The following is a 15,345-nucleotide window of genomic DNA, read 5'->3' as shown; positions in this document are numbered from 1 at the left end:
AGCCTGCACTTCTGCAGAACTTCTTCCCTTTCCAGAGAGGTCTAGGAGGCTCCATGAGGAGGCAGATGCACACTCCCAACCTGCCATAAGAAGCAGGCTGAGGGTGGGAGCATGGGGGTACCCAAGGAAGTAATACAAAGGGAAGTTCACCCTACAATTAATTTTCCCTGATCTTAGGTGGTTGTAGATGCGGGAGAAGGTGCTTTGGGGTAAATCTCTCCTATTACTTGCCCATACATACAACCTGCAGCACCAACAGCAAGTTTTGTGCGTGACCCACGAGTTTTATGCATAACAGGGTACCTTACTCTTGAGTGAGTTACTGTACCATTACTTCACCTTGATCCAGTGTTCCAAGTTATCAGAGTCAAACTTTGGCTGGAAATAAGATAATAAAAAAAATAATAGTGTTTCAACCACCTGTCTCTTTTTTTGAACCAGAGTTTAATGCTGCCGCGTTTAGGGCCATTCACTCGAGCGCACCACGGACTTCCTCTCCGCTGGCAGATCAAACGGCCGTTGCTGCAGCCCTCCCACGGACCTGGGAAACCTCTCCTCTGAGCCTGACCCTGCTTTTAAAAGCGGTCGGGATCCCACGGGCCCGTCTCGCGTGTGCACAACCCACGCAGCTCCCTCGGCCGGACCCAGCCCTCCCTCCCCGCCGCCGTTTAAGCCGTTGGGGGCACGGCGGCCGCGCGCGGCCCCTCACCCGAGAGGCGCGCCCTGATTGGACAGCGCCCTGCAGGGCACCCCCTAGCGCCCTCCGCGGCCCGGCGGGCCCCGTTACCTTCGGTCTGGCCCCGGCGGTGAGGCGCCGCCAGCGGTACAGCTGGGGCCTGTGCCCCGGGAAGGCCATGGCCACGCCGGGCACCCCCGCGAGCCGCCCGCCCCTCTCAGCGGGGCCGACAGCGCACCGCGCTGGGAGCGGCTTCGCCCCGGCAACGCCGCTGCCCCTCGGCGGGCGGCGGAAGGGCGGGGTCTGCCCTCCGGCGCACGCTGATGATGCCGCGTGAGGTGATTGGGGAGGGTACGGGAAGCGGGGAGGCCCGCGTCCTCCTCCCCCACTCAGCCCATGCCGGTAACGGCGCTCCGGGGCCGACGATGAAGGTGAAGCTGTGCGGAGCGAGCGGCGGGCGGCTGGGGGTGCTGGCGGGCCTGGGCAGGAGCGGGGCCGCCGCCCTGCCGCTGCCGGGCTGCCTGCTCTACACGCGGACCGGCTCGGCGCCCCACCTCACCCGCGACACCCTGCAGGCGGTCGGCGGCGTCCCCGCCGTGGCCCAGCTCACTCTGCCCACTCTGTGAGTACCGCGGCTGGGGGGGACTGTGGGGCTCAGCGAGCCCCCGCAACGCGGCTGGGGGGCGGGGGCTGTGGGGCTCAGCGAGCCCCCGCAACGCTGCTGGGGGCAGGCGGGCTTCTCGCTTCCCCGGACGCAAGGCAAAATGTCGAATTCGGTTGCCCCTTTGTTGCTTCCTCGTCGAAGAGAGATGCAGAGACTTAGTAGGATGCAGGTAAAGGTATGGGACCTAGAGGGCTGCGTAATTTTTGAGCATGTTTTGGCCAAACCCCTCTTAACGACTTCACAGTCATCTTCCTAGCAAAATAACCAGCTTTGGAAGCAGCCAGCTCTCAAAACTAGTTAGGTAAGTGGCAACTGAAAGGGAAGGTTAACATCATAAAGCTTGTTAGAAGCTGTCCACTCCCTAGCTTGTGTAGTTGTTGAGTGATGCACGTTAGTAACACCGCCCAGAAAGTCACGGTGTGACTTCATGCTCTCCAGCAAGTCAGTGGTCACTGGTCAGTGTGGGTAAAAGCTCTGCCTTTTTGCCACAGAATTATGAGTGCCCCGGTTTGTAAGCTGTGATTCTTGAGCTCTGTGTCTCTGGCGTTTAGTTCCATCTGGCCCTGCTTTGCTGCCTGATAGCTGGATGGCAACTATCAGTGCCTAAACCAACCCAGGTTCAGACAACGCATAAGTATGGAAATAGAAGCCTTAATTATGAAACCACTGATCTTTCTTGACAGTTGTTTGCTTAGTTAATGTGTTTCTGTATCTGGATGCAGGGCAGAACTTCATGAAGTCCTGCAAGAATATAAAGAAGGAGCTGCAAAATTTATAGGTAAAGTGTGTGTGTGTTTGCTTGCATGTCTGGAGAGATGACGTGGGTGGATTCCACTGGTGTATTTTTAGGCAGTACAGCAGGCAGAAAGATGTAAGCATAGGCTTTCCACATTTAGGTATTTTCTTACTCAAAGTGGCACTAAGGAAGACTTTAAATAGTATGTTGTCACTAATATGGCCAGAAATCCTTCAAACAGGCTACAAAAATATGTAGTTTTGCTTTATTTCTCTTTTTTTCTGCACCCAGCCTTCTCCTTGGGGGCTTCAGCACTTACTGGGATGGGCTTAGCCCAAAAGTTGCGACTAGAACTGGGAGAGGTTTTACTGTAGCCCCCAGTCACTGCTGCAAATGAATCTTGCCAGATGCAATTTCTGACTTCATTTGATAAGGAGAATTAGAAATTCTCTTGAAAGTGGCCTTCCCCATACAGCTGTTCAAATACATTTCCTGAGAGTATCTATCTGCTCAAGCTGGCTTTTTTGATTCTCATAAAATAGTTGGTTTCATCTAAAGATTTCCAGCAGGAAATCTTCATCCAGCATGAAGAATAAACAGGCAAAGCACCCCACATCAAATCAGTCTCAGTTGGTGGACGCTTCTGCCTCTGAGCTATTCTTCTTCTGAGAAGATGTTAGGGGAAGGACCCACGTTGGATTTGCGGGAGCTTTGAGAACCTAAAGCAGCAGGTGGAGAAGGTAACTTTTTTCCCCTGTTCTTTGTTCTTGTCAGTTTAGCAGTCGGACTGTACTTGCTCCCTGTATTCTCCTTCCATTTTTCCATGTTAAAGAGTTAGTTTCAGGAATAAACTCAATTTTACTTATGGATAGTCAAATGCAAAACAGTCAACATTGCCATAGCCCTCAGCTACTGCACCAAGCCGTAGTGATCTTCATCAGTCCCTGTGCTCCATTCTTGGAGCAGTTCCTGAATTAAATCTTTATCTTAACACCTTGGTGATAAGAATGAGTAAAGCAGCATTTCCTGCATTTGTGACTATCCTGGGTTTTTCGTCTCATCATAACAGATCAGTAAAGGCCTGACCGCATGCATTATGCAGCCGAGATGACTGTGACAGTCCCGTGGTGAAGGAACCTGAATGCACAGTGAATGCAGGGTTAGCATCTTGTGTGAATATCTGTATCATAGCCTGTATTTATACCTGGGGAGGTAGTCAGAGGACTGGAGGACGATCAGCCAAGTCAACAGGCTTCTCTGGGATGCTTTGTTTGTCTGCGTATCTCAGGCTACACTGGGTATAGGGTAAATTCTGTCGAAGTGATGGCATGTCTTTGATTTCTACAATTTACAGGCAGTTCTTTGCATGTGGAATCTAGCAGACTTTGCAAGAAAAAAACTTTTGAGTTGCTAATACTTGTATCAAAGCTGAGGTATTTTTATGAATGTTTTGTATGTGCCAGTTGCACATACATTATGAGTGTATAAAATAATGTAAATTATTATAATTTTTAAAAATGTTTAAGCATTTTTGTCCTATATACAAAGACCAAGATTTTTTTTTTTAAAAGCACATAAAAATTTTGGACATGCATTTAATTACATAAGCAAAGTTATGGCTTGGATTTCCACAGGAAGTTTGCACCCAACTTTCAATACACTTTGGCTGCTCTGGGAAGACTTATTCCTTCAAGAAAAATTGAAAATCTCTTTATCTGAAACTTTGTGGAGGCTTCACCAATTTCAGTGACTAACTGTGAAGAGAAAACTGTATGTCATTGAGACATAGCTTTCTGACATTTAAAACCTCCAATCTAGCAGGGATGATAAATTTCTTGTTTGTGTAGCTGATCTGTTCTCTCACTATACATTGCCCTTCCTTAAACGTTCTAGGCTTGAGGTTGCTGCTCAGTTTAGATTGCATCAAATGTCAGATGTCTCCAGTGTATTAGTTGAGTGGTCAAGTGAGTCAGCTGTTGGGTCTGGCAAATTTTAGTAGCAGGAGTATTAATCAAGAAGAAACATAAATAAATCTCAAAGGAGCTATGTAGGCTGCAGAACCAAAGGGTATTATTTGGTGGTTTGTCCTGATGCTGCATTCTCCTCCCTGCAGCTAGTAAAGCTGGGGAAAAAGTCTGCCGCCTTTGGTGCTGAGAGATCAAATGAACAATATTTTCTGTGTCAGAGTGGATGTACTTGTGTGTGGGAGAATACCCTGTTCCCTTTTGCAAATTTAAAAACCACATCTTTGCATTAGCTTTGTTTTGGTTCACGAAACTCCACTATATGTCTGTTGCTCTGTTCCCAGGTATGCCAGATGCGGTGCTGTATTGCTCCCTTCATGACCCAGTCACTCCCTGTCCGTCTGGCTACAACACTAACAAGGTACAGCAACTGTAAAGACTTGAAAGGGTCCACTTAAAGTTCCCAAGAGAAAGCTGTCAGTCCTCCCCTCATCTGTGTGGGTGTGCTTAGACAGCCACAAGATTTTTTTATGTTTTATAGAAAAATAAATCTTTGCACAAAGAGGAATGTCATTTACATGCTCGTACTTCCAACTAAATAAAGCTGGACACTTTCTTACTTCGTAGTGCGTTCCCTGAGCAGTTCCTGAACAGTTAAGTGGCAATTCAAATAGAAAGGAGAGCTCTGGACTCCCACACTGTTGCAGTTAATATGGTAGTAAAATAAAATACATGTGTTTTAGCTTACAAGCTGTACAAGCTTGCAGTGATGCCACCGATAAGCAGTAAACCTGAACTCCTATGTGTGTATTTATAGCCTGCTACAGGCCCACAAAGGGGAAGAACTTAGTATTTCTGCAGGAAGGTGGCTCAGCAGTCCAGGAGCACATAGCGTTGCAGATGTTTGCCCGTTCCATTCCCCAGGCACGCATGTTCCCTGTACAGTCCACACGCTGCCTGCCACAGCTTTGGCCTGGAGGACCACTCCTGGCACCTGCTCAGATATGGTCAGTCCCAAGGCCTGTTTGGGTACGGTCATGTTCAGTGAAAGGTCACTGAATGACAGAGGATAACCACTGCCATCCAGCTATCAGTGTATATTCTTTGCTGCTGGGAACCAGGTCAAGTGCTGTCTCTCTGCAGGGAAGGAATTACCTGAAGCTTGTCTCACCGTTGTGCAGCTATGAGGTTATAGCAGCAACCTAAGCCTGGGTGTTGCAGGTTTGATTCGGCTTTTTTTTTTTTAAGCTGGTGAAGATTTTTGTCACCTTGTTGCAAGGCCTTCTGCAGCTGGATTTGTGCTGACAAATACTTATGAAAGCTTTTTGAAAGCAATGGGACAGAAAGCTCTGGATTCTGTGCCAGAAAGCCTGGCACAGGGCTGGATTTAAATAATCATGTGGTAATGCTCAGTTCTCTAAGCCACATGGCTATTTTACTTATTAAAGCAGCTTTTTTCCTCTGGAGAGCAGAATGAAGGTAACTAGACTTGATTACACTCTGTGCCCTTTGGCTCAAACAGTTCTGACTTTCCTCCGCCTGCCTTCACCAGCTGTTCCTTGATGCTCTCACGTAAGAGGCAGCAGGTACTAACTGGCCAACATGCTGCTGCAGAACAGCATATAGCTGCTGTGTTCCAGTTATTCTGCAGGTACTAATTTGGGATTTCCCTAAATTTACAACAGTTATTACTTTGAAGACTTCTGTCTGTTTCTTTGTTACTCAAATTTAGTGAAATTGGCTGATGAGGCCAAAAGTAATTGGGAAAGATGGATGGAAGGACAACAGACATGTGGTGTATTTGCACAATCCTTTTGGTTTTTGTGGAGACCAGACAAAAAAAAAATTGTTCTGCTCATATTTTTTGCATCAGCTGATCAAATTCAATCTGTGAATTAGTATGCATGAGAACTGCACTGCTTAGTCTGTCTGCCTGGCATAGGCTAGGAGAATGTGTTTAAACCCCCAAGCCCCAAAAAGTCCCCATAACACTTCAAGCTATAAGCTATTTCTGATAGCTGAAAATCATTCCTAATTTAAAAAAGCACTAATGGAATTGCAGATGAAAAGAACTAACTTCTAAAGGGCTCAAGCCCAGTACTTAACCTACTTGAATACTCCTTTAAAATCTTGGAGCAGCAGTGTCACGAGTCTAACAATAATACAACAAAAGCAACTGCCAAGCTGTACTCACAGGTTAATTACAGATTCTGTGGAATAGGATGAAACATTTCTGTGGAATAGGATGAAACATGGTAGCGTGCATAGTTGCAGTGGGTGCAGTAACATTTTGTGAATCTGAATGTTTAGTGAATGGAATGGTGACATCTGCTAGCCCAGAGGTGTTCAGGTAACATAACCTCTCTGTGCAGGTGCTTTTTTCTTGCTTTAAAATCTTCTGAGGATAGCATGGAGTAACAATAGAAGATGAGGGCCCATGTGCGCACACAGAATGGAAAGCCTATGAAGAGACTGAGAAGACTGTGTGTGAAATCCTAATGAGTACCTGCCATTTCTTACGTTGGCTCGGTTTGAAAGCTGTGTATTTCTTTTGCACTTGGTATTTCAGTCCCTTCTTAAGTGGCTGGATTGGGACCTAAAATAACATTAGATTCTAAGATTAAATTGCCTAACAACCTTTTGTATTCCTCCCAGTGTGTCTGTGTGGTTTATATACACATGTATATTCACATGGATGGTATGAATTCACCCATGTGAATAGAGGAAATAGTGTCTTGGTTTTGCATTGTGTACAGAAAACTAGTGAGCTGTATTTCCCATTGCAACCTTTGCTGCTTTTAATGAGATTACAACATAAGTTTGGGCATTAAATATTTTCTTCTTTTAAATGTGTTTTTCCAATTCTGCCACTAATTTGTGTGATGATAGGCCAGCTGCTCTATCTCAGAGACTTCCAAACCTGTGGAGAAGTCACTGTTGAGTGTGATGGTTTCACCAAAGAGTATCCCAGAAATCCCAATTCAGTCATTTATCTCCTTTCACTCATTGTGCCAAGTGCAGCTGATTTTCTGAGCCATGCTCCTGGAGAACTTATCTATGAAGTATCATTCCAGTATGTGGTGTATCACCAGACCAATTCTTTCTCTCCTTTGACCCTTAAGATCTGTTAACCTTTGCAACTAACGTTCATCCCTATTCTTCCTTGCCAGACGGTGTCCCTGTGGGGAAACTCAGGGCGCATGGAAATGACAGCTTCCAAGTTCATGGACATACAGCGGGCCATCCAGCCAGACTGGTTCCAGTGCATCTCTGATGGAGACACCATTTCTGGGGAAGTTGGTAGAAAAAGGGCTAAGAAGTCTGTGGATAGGTCGCTCTCCTTCCTGGATATATGCCTTCAGCTGCTAGAAAAGTCACCGGTAAGGTCCCCAAAATATTGGGGCAATAGCACCACAGCTGCTTTTTGGTCTGTGCTCCATCCTGGGCCAGTCCCCGGATGCGATTTAGTAGGAAATCATGTTACGCATATGTATCGGAGAATGCCCAGGTGACAGTGCTGGACGAGGTATAACGAGTAGCACAGTGGGTTTTCCTTCTGCCACTCTCTTCTTTTAATAACTTGCCTTCTGCACCAGGATACCCATCTCTAATAGTTGAGGAGAACTGTTTTTTTTAATTTTTTTTCACTTTTGGACAGTAGTGCATTTCTTTCGCTTACCCTCATGCTATGTACATGGGCAAAGTAGGATCTTCTCATTCAGATTGAGAAAATCCATCTGTTTGCTCTGAAGTCCCCTCAGTTCCAAGTGAGGGAGGACTTGCTAGAATTTGCCAGTGCTATTCTTTATTCCTTCCAGCATCTTTGAAACATCCCTTCATTTTGGTGAAAGGGGACGTACTATCTGAGTCTGCACTACAAAGGAAAATGGGTGACAGGAGCTGATATTGGTATCCCCTGAAAGGCAATTCATTGTGAGATCTGGTGTCTGACAGCCAGGATAATGGCACCTGCCTTGTATTCTGCACTGACACGTGTAGTGCTGAGGGGCCATCTATAAGGAGCCACGTACAAAGATGATCTGTGGTTATTGCCTTCTATAGGGAGATGGGAAGAATGACACCAAAATTCTCAGTGAGTTAGTGTCAAGGTAAGGGTCAGAATCTTGTCTCCTAATCCCATTTCTACCTTACACTTGGACTTCATCGTGTTGTGTGGGGAATAGTCTTACACGGGATGAAACACTGTGGCTCTGGCAAGTTCCTGGGAATGCAGGGCTTAAGTAGCAGGCATCTGGAGTCTGGGCTGTGAGGTGTCTTGCGTGTCTTTGGCAGAGCACGCTCTAACACTTGTAGCTTTCTCCTGGGCCAGGAACTACAAGGAAGTGTAATGTTTGGGGCAATTGAAGGTGGAGATATCTTGGAAGAGAGGCTCAGATCAGCCAGGGAGACTGCCAAGCGACCTGTGGGTGGCTTTCTGCTAGATGGCTTCCAGGGATGTGCCATGGCCAAGGAGACCAAGTTGAAACTGATAGCTTCTGTCACAGCAGAGCTGCCAGAGGATAAACCAAGGTAAGTTATGTGGGCAACATCCCAAGAAGTCCATCTGTCCTATTATGAGGAGCGTCTACAGGCTGCTGTGCAATATCACTGTAGGAAATAATCACTGTATTGCACAGCTCTGTGTGTGTGCGCCAGGCTGCATAAATTCTGCCACTGTCAGGCTGCAGTCTTCAACCCTTGTTTCAATTTTTAGCTGCAACTGACACCAAGCTGTGCTCATGCTGTGGGTTTAAGTATTCCCCATATTTGGAGAATAATCAAGATTTTAGTTCAAGTCATCTTTACTTTTCTTAGGAAGGATAAGTCTGGGCTGCTTGCATTTGGCCGCTGAGGCCATGGTTTACTTGAAGTTCAGCTTGAACAAGAATGTTGTTATCAACCTGTTTTACAGGGACCTCTTCTCAGAAAAATTGTCATGTTTCCAGTTCTCTCTGGTCTGAACTGGAGGAGAGCAGAGAGGGGTGCTGACAGAACAGCCAGCACTTACGTGATCTTATGGCAGCCAGCTCTGACCTAGTACCTGAGGCACTGAGCCTATGAACTACCAGAGGTGGTACAGCCTGGCCCAAAACAATTGTATTCTCTGCTTGGACTGGTATAATGTGGGGATCATTGTGTATTCTGAGTTGTTAGTTATGCTCATCAGATCCATGCCAGAGACTGGACAAGAGTGGCAGCATTCTTGACTCTTACAGATGACTAACAGTAACTAAAGACTTCCATAAAATGTGTGCTAATATTTGCTAGTGGTTCAGAAGGGTTTCTTAGCATTGAGTTGAGCTTGCTCTTACAAGAGCAGCTGCAACAGAAGTAGCATGGGTGCTTTTTTCATTGTCTCCTGAAGAGAGTGACTCAGGCCCCATTGTCTTTCTGTAGCTGTGCTGCCCTCTGCTAGCTGAGCATTGCTCTGATCTAATGGTGTTCAAAATGAAATTAAATGCAAAAGTGTGTGTGGTGTTGCAGCTTGTTCATGCTTAGTGGTGCCTGGGGTTTGAATTTTCCTGACAATTAGAAGGCTTGCTGTGTTGCTGCCATCCTGTCTGGTTGAGCTACTTTAAAAGATCCCCTGGGAGCATTAGAGTCCAATCTGCTCAGCTAACCTTAGTGGCTACCAGTGCATCTGCCTCATCTATCAAATAGTTTGCTTGTCTGGTTAAGACAAGTGTTTCTGACCTCTTTGTAGGAAGAGAGCTGGTTAGCCCGAGGGGATCTTGTAAGTACCTCAAGTGAATTTCAGACAATCCTGCTTTCCTGAATCACCCTTGCTATTCTGGCTGGAGAAGTTGTTTTGCAGCTGTGTTCTACCCCAATATGAAATTCTCTAGAAGACAAACGCTTTCTGTACTTCACCCAAAAAGCAGTCGCTTCTTGTGTGATGGCGAAATGATCTTATGAATGTACTCTTTAGAGTCCTTTCATGTACCTAAAGATGCTGAAGTCTCTTGGTAAAATTTATTTTCCTTTTCAATAGCATTATAACCCTTGCAAGAGCAAATGTTTGCCTTTACCTGTGCAAAGATAAGTTTTAGCAAGGGTTTTGATCATATATGCAGAGCTACTGTTTTAACTATTACCATTTTCGCCTTGCCATGAGAGCCTGAAACATAAGACACTCATGCTATAAACTTCTCCTGTCTGTATTCTGTGCTCATCAGTTTAATGGGAGTACTTAGAAAAGTGACTAAAAATGGCACCTTGTGACTTCTTTTATCAGCCCCTGTGTATTTTCCTAATTATCTGTTTAGATCATTGCCCTATGTTAGCTTCTACTGATGTCAGCCCAGCCATGCACCTGCAGGAGAGCAGGCACTGCTCTATTCTCTTCTGCTTCACCCACCCTCAGGGAAGCTGCCAGCTAAATTTGGCTAACAGCAGGATCTCTATTACCATTGATGGCAATCCAGCTGGGCTCTTCCTGGCCCTTAATGCCATGTCCCAGGAGATGTTACAGCTCAGGTTTTTGAGTAAATCATTTGAGTGGGTAGAGTGTAAAGAGGAGGAAAGAATAAAGCAAGGAGCTTTTCTCTTTCCAGTGACATTTCTCATTAGTGCATTCTCCTCCAGGCAGTTCTCCAAGTGCTATATGATGTGTCTGTCACCTGAAGGACTTTTATCTTTGACCAGCCATCTACTGCTGTCTCTGCTGCTCTTGATCAAGTCTTTTTAGACTGTCTCCTAAACAATTACCAAGCAAAGGGGTCCATGTGTCTGGAAACTGGTAGTTCCCTGGGGCACAAACATGACTAAGGAAAATATCTGTTCTATGGCATAGATGTTAAGTGAATTTTGAATCTAAGTGTGTTTATGTGTGTGTGAAAGAAACCATATCACTTCAAACATAATGAACAGAATGAGGTTTTTCTGCAGTAAATGAGGGATTATTGCTGTCTTCCAAATGACAGATAAAGAAAAGCCTGCCATGTACTGGATAGGTTGGAGGTGGGGAAATGGAAGCACACAGGATTCTGAGTGATGGCTGTTGTACCCACCTGCCTTCTGGTTAGCAGTTGCAGGGATAAGCTACATGTGCTGCACATGTGTCTCTTCCTTCAGGTACCTGCTTGTTTCTACTCAGAATAGTCTAGATTTGTCTTCCTGTGTGTCTCTTACAGAATCATCCATGGTGTAGGCAAACCAGATGAGGTGCTTGAGTGCATTGAAAGGGGAGTGGACATTTTTGAGAGCTTCTTTCCCTTCCAAGTGACAGAGCGAGGCTGTGCCTTGGTTTTCAGTTATGACTGCCCTCCAGATCCTGAAGCAGCAGGTAGGCTTCTTGATGGTCATTATAATTTTTACTGTATCAGCCAGTATTGTGGCAAGCACAATTCATGCTTTGGAGGAATCTATATTTGAATATTTTGTTCCTGAAATAAGTGCAGTAACCCCTGAAAAACTGGGATTCCACTGTCAAGTGTTGCTTTTGAAGGTGGGGTATTTTGGTGTGAAACGTGTTGAGGCGAACTTGAGGCCTCAACCTGGGATCTGAATGTCTGATTAGCCGAAGTATGCTCAAGTATTTCTTAAACACTTACTGAATAGAGGGGTTTTTGTTCGACACCTTTTGGCAAATTTTCTGTTACCATTAGCCGTGAAGGCTGGACCTGTTAAGCAGAGATCTAACATACTTGATCTCTAGAATTAACTGAATATGTGTCTGTTTTAATAATATATTTTTGGAGTCCCTTCTTTCTAGCTGATGAAAGTTAGGGATCCCATTTCTTTGGGCATCTTTCCTCTCTTTCCTTGCATTCATCAGCTCATATCAAACCAAAAAGGAGATGTTCATAACTTGTTACCTCATTACGCTGTGGGATGGGAGCATGAGTATCGCCCATTAAAGCATCTATCAAATGTGTTTCAAGCAGCCATTTTGTTTTGGTCTATTAAATGTTTTTAATACAAAAAAACTTTTTACGTTTTTCCTCCTGGGTAGAACCTAGCAGCTTTTCATGCCTGGGTAACTCAAAACCAGCTGAATAGAACAGAACATCTTGTTTCTTTCTGCTTGCTGCTATTTTTTAACCCTTGCTTTGTTTGTTGTTCTTTACCTTGTCTCACCATATTCTTAAATCATAAGATTCTGGGTAAGGACAATCTCTTTGTTCTGTGTCTGTTTAACACTCAGTAGACATGGATTGTGCAAACAGTAATATTGATGTTTCCAGATACATCTCCTGCTGAAGAACAAACCTAAAAATGCAAACCTACAAAATTATGGGGTGGTGTTCTTATTTTTAAGATAGACTGCTGAAAAGGCAGATGTGGAATCTACATCTTCTGTATTAGTGCTACCAGCCTCTTTTGATTCCAATTGTTGTTTTGTTTGTTTTTTTTTTTTTTAAAAAAGGCATCTAAATCTCTGAACCTGATGACAGCATGGAAAGTAGAATGATCGAATGCAGATGAGTTGCCTGTCTACTCTAACCAAAATCTCAATATAATAAATTTGTTCAGGTGATTGCATTCTATTCAGCATGCAGTTCAGACTAGAAATATTTTTGACGTTTTATTAAGAATTCAACTCAGTAGAGCAGCAAAAAGTTACACTGTTGTTTCAGCTCTAACTCTTCATTAGGTTTAGTAGATTAGTTTTCACTTGTCTCTTGCTGTTTTAATAATCTAAAATTGTATTTGTGTTAACTAACCTATGACAAGTAAAGAAAAATAGTTGCTTACTATAGGAAAGAGGTGGAAACTTGTGGCAGGAGTTTTCATCTGGCAAGAGAGTAGCAGAAATACCTACTGTAAGGTTGCTACCCTTCCTCTGCTCTTGCTGTCTGTTCATAAAAGGCTGTTGTCTTTTTATTTAAAACAGTTTTAAAACAAAATGGGGCCCAGGACCTGGAGAAGAATGGTGCTGAAGACGACCAGGATGAAATCTCCAAAGCTGACCCAGAAATGACACCATTTGAGATATTTCTGAAGGACAAAAGGTATGTGAGTTTGTGAGGAGGGTACCTGCATCTGTATCACTAAATATGATGCTTTTGTCCTCTGTATTTGATTGCATGTGGTCAGTAGCTGGATGGGAGACTTCATAAAACGTGAAGGTGTTGAAAACAGTACTTCTGGACATTGAATGGAGAGTGTTGGATAAGCTTTCTAGCTTGTTATCAGGCAACAGTGTATGGCTGAAATTGCTCTTTTGCCTGACCTAAAGCCAGGGATTTTCTGATCATTTATCCAGCAGACATACAATGGTCATAACTGTTCCACTGAAAGACAGCAGGTTTGCAAAGGTTGTCTGGGGATCGTTTTGGTTTTCCACATCTAATTTGGGTCATCTTGAGATGCTAGATTTTATTTAAACTATGGAGAGCCTCCACTTTCTGACTCAGTTTGTGCAGCTGCAGAGCAATTCTGCAATTTCTGGATACTTCACAAAAACTTTGGCCAGTGTTACCACCTGTCCTTCCTTCTCTTTTCCACAGCTGCCGCTAGGCTGTCTGAGTAGACAACTGTGTTGCTTTGCTTGATCCTCTCTCCACTTTGTGAGACTGGTGCATCTCACAGTAGAGGGAAATACTGTTTTGTGAATAGTGGAATCAGTAAATCCTTGTTTCTGATAGCTTCCTCCTTCATAGACTGTGTGATAGGTAGTGAGGCGTGTCTTGCGCTGTAGCTTTTCTGTCAGGGAAGGCACAGATAAGGCCTCTCTCTGCTATTAGCTGTGATGTAATCAAAGTAATCCTCTGACTTAGGTGTGTGGCCTTTTGGCTCTGTAGTGAGTTCTGGCATGATATTTGAAGTCCTTTGTGTCAGTGGTGCTGGTCTTAGATGTCAACACATCTTACAGCAGCTGGATTCAGGCCCTCAGGACTTCAAGGCTCAGGTCCCTGCAAAAGGCCATGTAGTAACTGGATCCTCTTTATTGCTCAAATGGGTCTTCTTACCTTTGATGTTATCCAACATTGCTTCCTCCTCAGATACCAAGATGATTTTGGTCCTTTGCTGGAAGGATGCACCTGTTACTGTTGTCAGAGGCATACTCGCGCCTACGTCCATCACCTCCTTGTGACCAATGAGCTGCTGGCTGGTGTCCTGCTCATGATGCACAACTTCCAGCACTACTTCAGTTTCTTCAGTGCCATACGGGATGCCTTAAGAGACAGTAAACTGGATCAGCTGAAAAAGCTTGTCTGCAGGCAGGCGCTTCAAGGCTCAACGAATGCAAAGCCAGGCCAGTGAGTTCAGAGAGGATAGAGGAGGTTGCAGGCTACATCCTTATCCAGTGGGACTGTGTAAGGTGGACTGCCAGCAGGGTCACCTGGACCTGTTAGTGGTAAAACGTCTTCCTTCCTGGAGGGAATTGAAGGAGATGTTTGAAGAAGATCTCGCTCACTTCCTGGTGGGGAAGGAAGATCTTATTCAAACATCCCTTTTCAGTTAATTGGCTTGGTGCATTCTTGGGGTATGGAAGAGCCTGAACAGCTCATAAGACCAGTATGGATAGCTTTGTTTTCAGTTACTCACTGTTGGTTTTCCATGTGGAAGGATAGAATTATTGAACTTGTGATTGAAGAAGCAGCGGGACATATATTTAAAATTAATCCAGCTGCTGATTCGAGGCTCAGCAGCTGTTTGGGACCCTCATTCCATACCCAATGCATATTACACGTAATTATTTTTCTAAAAAATCCCAGTGGTGTGGTTGTCCCATCATGCAGCTCCTTGATGAGAGATCCTGCCTCACTCTAATACACTGTTCCTTGTGGCCACTGCCAGCATTTGTGTCCCTGAAAAGAACTGACTGGAAGTGCTGCTGTGTTCAGTGGCACAAGGGACTGTATGTGTACTTCTCTCAGGCTGCCTGCAGTGCAGAGTGTTCTCTGGGCCAGGAGGAGGTCCTCCACCTCGGCGTGGCCTTGAAAACCCCTGCCTCAGGAGTCCTACTCTATGATATTAGAGCCAGAAAGAACAGAAAGTGTTTAATCCATGTCCTGCTGTAGAGGGTTTTTTTGACTCTGTACCCTTTCACCTGCATGGACTAAGATTTCACTCCCGCACTAGCACGTGGATGATAATGAATGTACCATTTTTTCCAACTGTCCTAGCGCTGGTCAAATAGCAGGTTACACAAATGTCAGTGTGAGATGGCGTGGTGGAAGAGATGTATCGCAGGAAAAGGCATTTGGAAAAGATTCTTGTGGCTCCTTGTTTTAAAACATGACTTAGCTGTGTCATATTCCTCTTACTCGGTTTTTTTTATGCCCCTTACTTTGGAATCCTAGATTTATTAATTTTATGTTACAAAGCAACAATAAAAGAATTTTATTATTCCTTA

The 15,345-nt window shown here is 44.8% G+C and overlaps 3 protein-coding genes across 5 annotated transcripts in view; 2 read left to right on the top strand and 1 right to left on the bottom strand.

Moving 5' to 3' along the window:
• The window catches only part of ZDHHC23 (zDHHC palmitoyltransferase 23), a 32,412-nt gene extending 31,664 nt beyond the window's left edge, over positions 1-748 (top strand). The window contains exon 5 of the mRNA XM_072882318.1: positions 442-748. Within this exon, the coding sequence (XP_072738419.1) occupies positions 442-448 (7 nt within the window). The 3' untranslated portion in view covers positions 449-748. The remainder of the gene's footprint in view (positions 1-441) is intronic.
• Positions 1-978, bottom strand: part of CCDC191 (coiled-coil domain containing 191) — a 21,966-nt gene extending 20,988 nt beyond the window's left edge. Inside the window, exons 1-2 of one of the 3 annotated variants that reach the window (XM_072882190.1) lie at positions 788-978; positions 340-378 (exon numbers count right to left, since the gene is read on the bottom strand). In XM_072882190.1, the coding sequence (XP_072738291.1) occupies positions 340-378; positions 788-856 (108 nt within the window). In that variant the 5' untranslated portion in view covers positions 857-978. The remainder of the gene's footprint in view (positions 1-339; positions 379-787) is intronic. The other 2 variants (XM_072882198.1, XM_072882207.1) reach the window with 2 other exon arrangements.
• Positions 842-15,345, top strand: QTRT2 (queuine tRNA-ribosyltransferase accessory subunit 2). Its single transcript, XM_072882425.1, has 8 exons — positions 842-1,298; positions 2,063-2,118; positions 4,385-4,461; positions 7,211-7,420; positions 8,371-8,570; positions 11,174-11,325; positions 12,877-12,994; positions 13,988-15,345. Exons 1-8 carry the CDS (start codon positions 1,000-1,002, stop codon positions 14,247-14,249), a joined length of 1,374 nt encoding a protein of 457 aa, XP_072738526.1. The 5' UTR covers positions 842-999; the 3' UTR covers positions 14,250-15,345.

This window comes from Ciconia boyciana, chromosome 1 (genome assembly GCF_034638445.1).
Source record: "Ciconia boyciana chromosome 1, ASM3463844v1, whole genome shotgun sequence".
NCBI classification, from domain to species: Eukaryota; Metazoa; Chordata; class Aves; order Ciconiiformes; family Ciconiidae; genus Ciconia; species Ciconia boyciana.
The sequence above is the reverse complement of the archived record's forward strand: the minus strand, read 5'-3'. Positions and strand labels throughout refer to the sequence as shown.